The sequence below is a fragment of the Pezoporus wallicus genome, unplaced genomic scaffold (genome assembly GCF_028554395.1).
Source record: "Pezoporus wallicus isolate ANWC-B61680 ecotype Strahan unplaced genomic scaffold, APGP_CSIRO_Pwel_v1 contig_6274, whole genome shotgun sequence".
In the NCBI taxonomy this organism is placed as follows: Eukaryota; Metazoa; Chordata; class Aves; order Psittaciformes; family Psittacidae; genus Pezoporus; species Pezoporus wallicus.
The window spans coordinates 1,786,752-1,794,655 of record NW_026635738.1 but is presented as its reverse complement, the minus strand read 5'-3'; the positions used below and the strand labels follow the sequence as shown (position 1 = coordinate 1,794,655).

The 7,904-nt window shown below is 51.6% G+C and overlaps 1 protein-coding gene across 1 annotated transcript; it reads right to left on the bottom strand.

The window, feature by feature from the left end:
• Positions 1-274: 274 nt before the first annotated feature.
• SOX8 (SRY-box transcription factor 8) lies at positions 275-5,527 on the bottom strand. Its single transcript, XM_057398151.1, has 3 exons — positions 4,934-5,527; positions 3,540-3,778; positions 275-2,656 (listed from the first exon to the last, which is right to left on the bottom strand). Exons 1-3 carry the CDS (start codon positions 5,374-5,376, stop codon positions 1,920-1,922), a joined length of 1,419 nt encoding a protein of 472 aa, XP_057254134.1. The 5' UTR covers positions 5,377-5,527; the 3' UTR covers positions 275-1,919.
• Between the last annotated feature and the right edge of the window lie 2,377 nt (positions 5,528-7,904).

Here is a 7,904-nt window from a genome sequence, read left to right as displayed (position 1 = left end):
GCCTCAGTGAAATCCTATGAAATCCTCAGGATTATGGATGTGGAAATACAGTTTTTGAAGAAGTAAATTAAAAAGAATTAAAATTCCTATAGGAAGACATTATTTAAATACAGGGAAAGGGAGTAAGGAAAAGAAAAAGCCAATCAAAACCAACAAGCCATTGAGAACAGAAAACCTCAGTCGAAACAGTTTATTCCAAGGATCCCGTCTCCTTCTCCCATGTTTCTTTTCAGCCCAGCAAGAGGCTCAAGCAGAAAGAAAACCAACACGTAGCTTGATAAAAAGCAACTTTTAATTTCATCAAATGGATCTGTACAAAAGTTAGCATTGCTTAGTCCGAAGCTAGTGAAGAGAACAGATAAGTAACAGGCAAAGTCTCTCAAACTTTATACAGAAAAATAGATTGCATAAAAAGGAGTTTTCTGTGTTCTCCCCCACCCCCAATGTCCCCGCAAAAGGAAATATGCAAAAAAATAATTTTTTTTTGGAAAAAAGGAAAAAAAAAGAAAAAGTAGGAAACGTAGAAAAGGTAAAAAGATGATAACCTCTGAAATGTGGGTTTAGATTTACAAAGGTTTTTTTTAAAGGCACGAGTTACCATAAAATAGGTGGTTATTATATGCTCAGCATACAATGGAAGAAGTAGAAATATATCAATGAAAATATTAGTCTAAAACTAAGTACCTAAAACTTCTTTTTAGTGGAGAGGGTTTTAGTTTCACAGCTTGATGGGTGATATCTGGTCCCTAGAAGCCAAAAAATTAAAGCAGAAGTTGATCATTTCTCATTAAATTACACCTTCCTATAAAGCAGTCCCTGTTCCCAAAGCGCACAAAGACTCTGCGATGCCCTAAGTCCCAATTTAACACCCAAGAGCAGGTAGCCAGGAAAACTGCCTGCTCCTTGTTGCAATCATTTCAGCCTCCCAATTGAATTAGTAACTGTCCCCCCCGTCCCCCCCTTGTTATTTTACATTCCCATTTGAATTCCCTGTTGGTGACCAGCTCTGCGATGGGCAGATTGGGTCAGTCCCTCTCTAAGACGACTGCTGCAGCGTCCCAAGCCCAAAAACCAAGGAAAACCTCTAGACTCATAACACCATTTTATTGTGTCATCTCCACTAGGTTTTATGCTCCCACCCCCAAATTCTTTAAAATCTTTTAAAATTCTACTTTTGTTTTGTTTTTTCTTTTGCACAAAATTACTTCATTAATTAAAAGACAAAATAATACAGAACATAAATACATATTTAACAGATTAAAAAAAAAAACCAAACACCAAAAAAAGGAAACAAACCCCATTTTAAGCTTCCATAAAACAAAACAAAATGTTAATTACAGCCAAACCTTGCTCAGAAGAACTCTTGACTAAAATCAAACAAACACTTCAGACATGGAATTGGTTGGTCCCACCAGACTCTCTTGTTCCCACGAGATCGTTACATGGAATAGCCGCGCTTTCGGGGTTCCTCCGCCTTGGTCCCAGTGAGTTCTTGCCCTCAAGGTTGGTCCGTTCCTCACATTGCAATAGACCCTTAAAGTCTCAAACAGCTTTTTCTTCCCCTCCCTTTTCCCCCCCACCCCAACCCCAGCTCCACTTTTTTGCACTTGTTAACTTCCACGACGAGTAAGTCCAGTTCAGTCCTCACAGAGGAGTCAAATGGTTTTGTCCTTCATTTATTCAAAAGGAAAAATCACCAGTCCTTTGCTTTTCATTTCATTTTTTTAATTGTATTAAAGAAAAATAGAGCTCTGTCCTTTTGGAGAGTTTTGAAGCAAGGGGACATCCAGTCACAACGAGCAGAGTTCCCAGTGGCTCAGGAGGCACTTCGGAAACTTATCACGGCACTCCACGCTCTTCGTCTTCATTCCTTCATTAGTGCACATGTCAGGGAAGCCCTCGGGGGCTCCACACATCCTTTAAGGCCTCGTCAGGGTCGTATAGACCGGCTGGTCCCAGTTAGCAGTGGGGCTGTGAGCCGGCGGGATGGACAAGCCGTTGAGGATGGGTGTCGCATAGGGCCGGCGGGAGGAGTGGAAATAGGGATACTGGTAAATGCTGGAGGGGTAGCCGGGGTAGGGGTTGTAGTAGTTGGAGCTCTGGAGGTCCGTGTAGTCACACTGGGAGCTGGAGAAGGAGGCAGCAGCCGTGGCGGTGGAGGCGGTGGTGGCACAAGCCTGGGCGCTGTAGGAGCCGTAGTCGGAGTGCGCAGGGGAGCCGTGGGACTGGTCACTGTAGTGGCTGGGGCTCAGCTGCTCCGTTTTGATGTGGGGCCTTTGCTGGCCCGAGTCAGCAGACGACGGCGATGCTGAGGCCGGGCTTTTGTGAGTCCAAACCTGGCTGGTCCCGCCGGTGCCCGTGGCCGAGTGGGAATAGGAAGCGCCATAGGAGCCGGCGGCAGCGTTGGGACCATGGTCAGCTGGCATGGCAGCATGGCCATTGAGCGGCAGGTACTGGTCGAACTCGTGCACGTCGAAGGTCTCCATGTTGTTGATGACCTCGCTGCTCAGCTCGGAGATGTCCACGTTGCTGAAGTCGATGTTCTGGCGGCCGCTTTCCACGAGGCGGCGGCCCTCGTGCTTCAGCTCCTGCTTGCTGCCGTGGTGGAGGTCGGTTTTGGGGGTGGTGGGGGGGGTGGGTGGTCCGTGGGTCTGACCTGGGTATGAAGGGAGAACAAGGTTTAATGACAACAGCCACAGAAGACCCATTCCTTTAAGGACATGGTTTCTATTCCCTCTTATTGCAAGGAAACAGGAGTTAAATCTATGGCCCCGTGTTGGAGGTGACAGGTCCCCCTGCAACCATGGCAGGGACAAGTCATCAGTTAGGCTAAACAACCCTCATGGATGTAGGTTCAGAGAGCAGAGAAGCCAGGGAGCACGCCGCATCCATCAGGACCACTCTAGGACATGCAGGACACCCCTGAACTCCACAAACCCCTCCTTGCTTGGGTAGCAGAACCAAGAGATGGGTTTGCAGGGTCCCCTCCAGCTCTCCAAGCGGGCAGCCCGAGGCCAGCCCAGCTCTCCCGGAGGCAGAGGAGTCGTGCTGGGATCCCCAGCCAGGCTGGGTGAGAGCACAGACACGTCTGTAGCTGCAGGACGTTCGCAATCCTCCTGGAATCTGTCAACACGCTCCCTGTGCCAATTTGCAGTGCTGGAGAAAAGCGGGGAGCTCGGGATGGGGGGGGGGGGGGGAAGCAGCCTCTTCAGGACCTGCTCCCCCAGGCACCTCTTGTATGGCCAATGCATTATTAACCCTTGTTAGCTCAGTTAATTCCCCTCACTCCCAGGACAGCTGGGAATGTGGGATCCCTGCACTTCCAGGATTTCCAACTGCAGTCACCTCTATCAGCATTTACTAAAGAAAACTGCGGCCACGTTCTGGTGCAAAACCAGAGCTCTTGGGGCAGCAATCCCTGCTTTTGGATGCTCCCAGTCCCACCAATATTCACACGGAGGGCAGAGCAACCCGTGCCTGCTCCGGGTTCACATCCCAAACCAGGATGCTTGGGATCTGCAGGTTCTTTTGCCCTTTACCTGTGTGATCACCGTGGTGGTGGGGCTCGGCCATGCCCCCCAGCCCGCTGTCTGCTTTGTAGATCTGGGTGCCCGCATGGTGGCTGAGCTCAGCGCCAGAGTCGGAGTCGCTCTGTCCAGCTTTCACGCTTTTCCTCCTCCGGGGCTGGTATTTATAATCCGGGTGATCCTTTTTGTGCTGGACCCTGAGCCGCTCGGCTTCTTCCACAAAGGGACGTTTCTCATTTTCACTTAGCAAGCTGGTTTGGGAGGGATTTATATAGTTTTTAATACAAATAAAGGGGAAAAAGAAGAAACAATCCAAAATTAATATCATTGCCTTAGAAGTTTTTAGCCTGTTTTCGGGCTCACGCATCCCCAATTCCCTTGCACCGATTTGAACAACAATTCCAAAACAAATCTGCCATAGCAAAAAAAAAGTTACGTTGCCAAAATGTATTTAAAAATACCAACTATTGAGGCATGAAAAACCCCAACCGTTATGGATACAGATAACAGGGCAAAACAAAGTATCCCTGCCCCATTTGAAATGCCTTTCCCAAATATTATTCCCATGTTTGTCCCACAAATGCCACCCCCTCACCCGACAAACAACGCTGCCCATTTCCAGCTTTGTTTGGTGCTTACAAAGAGCCCACAAAAGCGACAGCAACGGGGTTATTTCTTTCAAAGCTCTCCCCCATCAAAGACCTCTCTTTGCAAACTCCTGGAGAGTCCCAGCCGGCATCATCACTGGCCCAAGCAGGAGAGATGCACATTTGGTACAGATTGATGTGACTGAATGTATCAGGGGATAAAATGTGGCTCGGTGGGAAGCAGAGAGCACCCAGCACAAAAAGTTTGTCACAGCGCTGAGCATGCAAGGACACAGATGAGAAGGGGAATTAGAAATCTGATTAGAATAACGGCTCAAAATAGGCTTGCTTGAGTTTATAGCTTGGAAGCACCAAGCAAACCAGGCAAGAGGAAAAACTTTTAGAGAAAGCCTTTGTAAAAGAAGAAGTTAAGTCTCGATGTCCTGGGGACGGGGGAACCCTGGCCAGGCTCAGAAAGGGCCCACGCTGCACATGGCGGCGATGGAGCAAGGAAGATCCATGCATGACAAGGCGCTGGGGCAGAAGCCGAGCCCACCGCGGCCCCTTAAAGAGCGGCTTTTAGGGGCTGGGACCGGCGGGTCCTTCGCAGCGCAGCCGCACGCTGGGAGAGGGGGGGGAGTTGAGCTTCAGTTTGAAGCGCTTCACGGAGCCCCTCATGGGCAATAAAATATACAGAAAGATAAAGAGATTTAGAAAGGGGGAAGCGGGTGCAAACGCAGATCCCCGCCGGAGCGGCCCCGCCGAGAGCAGAGTGCGGGCGCGGAGCCCCGTGGAAGGATGCGCGGCCGCGGGACTCACCGCCAGAGCTTGCCCAGGGTCTTGCTGAGCTCGGCATTGTGCAGATGCGGGTACTGGTCAGCCAGCTTCCTGCGGGCGGCCTGCGCCCACACCATGAAGGCGTTCATGGGCCGCTTGACGTGCGGCTTAGCCTTGAGCGATCCGTTGCCGCGGACGGGCATAGGCACCAGGCTCCAGTCGTAGCCCTTCAGCACCTGCGAGACGGCGTCGCGGATGCAGGCGGGGAAGCGCTCGTCCACCTCGGCCGCATCCACCTTACTGCCCATCGGAGCGGCGCCGGGCGGGCGCGGGGCGGGCGCCGGGGCACAGCCCAGCCCCTCGGAGCCAGCGGGGGACAGCGGCGAGTCTGAGTCCGAGTCCACGTGGGACATGGAACTGGTGGTGCCCGCGGGGCTGCACGGAGCCTCCAGCGCTTTGTCGTGCTCCTCGGTCATGTTGAGCATCGGCGGACGGGAAGGGGGGCGAGGGGCAGAGCCGGCCCGCGGGCGCGGGGGGAAGCCGCGCACCGCTCCGCAGGCGCCCGCAAGGCACGCAAAAGCAAAATATCGATAGAAAAAAACAGTCGGAATAATAAAAACAAGGCGCAAAAGCGGAAAAAAATCAGCCGATAACGCGGAAAACTCCCCAAGCAAGTCCTGCTCCGTCCGGCCCCGCAGCCCGCCCGCACCCACCACTGCGCTCCTCCTCCAGTGCGCCCACCGGCCCCGCAACGATGTACTTTAAGGGAAGAACGCACGACCACGCCCCCGACGCCACTCCCCATTGGCGGAAAGTGTTTGTCATTTACATAAGAGGTGGGGCTGTCGCTGTCCGCCGCTTTGCATTGGTGGAGAGTCGTTTCTCATTTACATGAAGGGCGGGGCTCTGATTTGCCCGCTGCCGCCGCCGGGAGGTGCCGCGGGCTGGGGTCGTGGCCCGAGGACGGCGGCTGCTGCCGGAGCCCCTCGCCGAGGGGCTGAGGCTGAGGTCGGTGCACGGCAGAAGCACCGCTGCGGCTCGGCTCGGTTGTAAGCGGAGCCGGAGCTCCTCACCGGCAGCTGAGCACCGCCACCGCCGTGCGCTCCCTGCATCGTCGAGCGCATCGTTTCTCCCCGCTCAATCCGACGGGAAAAGAAGCGGAACGAGCCGCTCCTCGGCCCGTCTCGCCTCTCTTTCTCTCTTCTGTGCTCTTGGTATCGGGCAGCGGCGATGCTCCCGCCCGGCCCCGGCCGGAGGAGGATGCAGCACTTCGGGGGAGCCTTTGTGTCTAGGGGGTGCCGAAGAGGGTCCCGCAAAATCTCCCCGTTAGCTCCGGTGCTGGGTTGTGCTGCTCGGGTTCCCCTAAAATACCTCTGCCGCGCTCAGAGCGAGCCCGGGTTTTGCAGCACTGATTTGGAGCATTTGATTCTAATTAGCGGCGGAATCCAGCCTTCTAATTGCGACTGGGGGGGGGGGGAAGAGAGAGCAACTCCCCAAATTCCCATTTTATCCGCTGCTTTCCCGCTGCCCCCCCCCCCGGAAAAAGAGGGTCAAATACAAGATTTACAGGAGGAAAAGTAGGAACTGTGTGAGTGCTTGAAGCATTCCAGTACTTTACAAGTAACAGGAACGTGGTGGGTTTAAAGGCGTTTTGTTTAATTACTACGATGCGTAATCACCTTGAAATCAAAAGTACGCTTTGAATTTAAATGTAACACTGTTTAAATGCGCTTTAAGTCCGTTTGCCTTCTACGTAAAAATGAATTTATCCTGCTAAAGTGCAAAGCAGGGTTTTATTTTCTTTAAAAATGCTATTTTCTCATTTGTAGTTTCTTTAGAAATTACTGATTTTACTAATTAAACTGACCTTTCAGGTTCAGAGTCACAAAATGAGTGAACAAAGGGGTTTTAACCAGAATTTTACAACGTGTCTTTCTAAACAAATACTGTTTTTAAGGCTCAGACCTTAAACTATCTGTGCTGAACTTACAAGTGAGGAGTAACTGAACTTTTCTTCCAGGGAAAGAAGCCCTTGAGGACAGCAGGAACTGGAGATACTGGTTTGCTTCCCCCTTGCATGGTGCTGCCTTTCAGGGCTCCCCAGCTCTGCCCAGGGCAGGGAACTGCACTTCCCAGCCCACACACTTGAATTCCTCTTTGTCCAGTGCAGGTAGGAGGAGGAGAACAGCTTTCAGTAGTTGCTTCCTCTTACTCTAGAGATGGACATGCAGAGCAGGGTACGTGTCCTGCTGCACGTCTGGCTTTGTAATGGTGCACAAACTATTTCATGTCTCTGAGCACCAGTTCTCAGCCAGGGTGGTGGAGGGAGCAGCATTGCTGTGCCTTGAGATGAGCCCAAGCAAGGGAAGGCTGCAAGAAGCTGGCATGACACAGGGACAGGAGGGAGCTGGAGCACCTGGGAACTTCAGCAGCTCTGGTTTCCTGAGTTCACACATCCATGAAATCAGATGAGACTGCTGTGACAAGTGGGTTCAAGCGGCATCATTTGTTTTACAGGGTCTTGAGTTCAAATTTTGTAGGACAAAGTACCAGTGATGTTTGCACAGGGATGGGCAAATGACGGAGCTGCAGGGCAAGTCTTGCAGTGATGCCACAGGATGTGTCATTTAGACCTGGCCTGTCCATGGGAGCCTTAAAGAGTGCACCCAAGTGGGGTATGTTTATAGAGGGTTTGGTGGAATAGAGGGAACAGAGCTGGCTGTTCCAGATAGAGAGTGAACAGAGCAGACTGGCACTAGCCTCTTAATATTGCTTCATTATCTTTAAAGTACACCCCAGTCTCCAACAGATTTCTTGGCTAGCTCACACCAGCATGGCTGAGGATCAGGTAATAAATAAAGGCATGCATGCTTGGCTAAATCACATTGTCACTTGGGAATCATCAGAATCCCCATGAGATGGAGGTATCTTGACCTCCTGTCCCAGTTCCTCTCTGCTATACCAATTCCTTATGCAGGAATAAGTGCGTGTGCACGCTGGCTTCAGAGCAGAA

Excerpts from the sequence above, each read along its gene's own strand:
- SOX8 (XM_057398151.1), bottom strand. The coding sequence starts at position 5,376 with ATGCTCAACATGACCGAGGAGCACGACAAAGCGCTGGAGGCTCCGTGC. Across the intron at positions 3,779-4,933 it reads ACCCTGGGCAAGCTCTGGCG|CTTGCTAAGTGAAAATGAGA; the intron begins GTGAGTCCCGCG and ends CTCCCAAACCAG. Across the intron at positions 2,657-3,539 it reads CCACCACGGTGATCACACAG|GTCAGACCCACGGACCACCC; the intron begins GTAAAGGGCAAA and ends CTTCATACCCAG.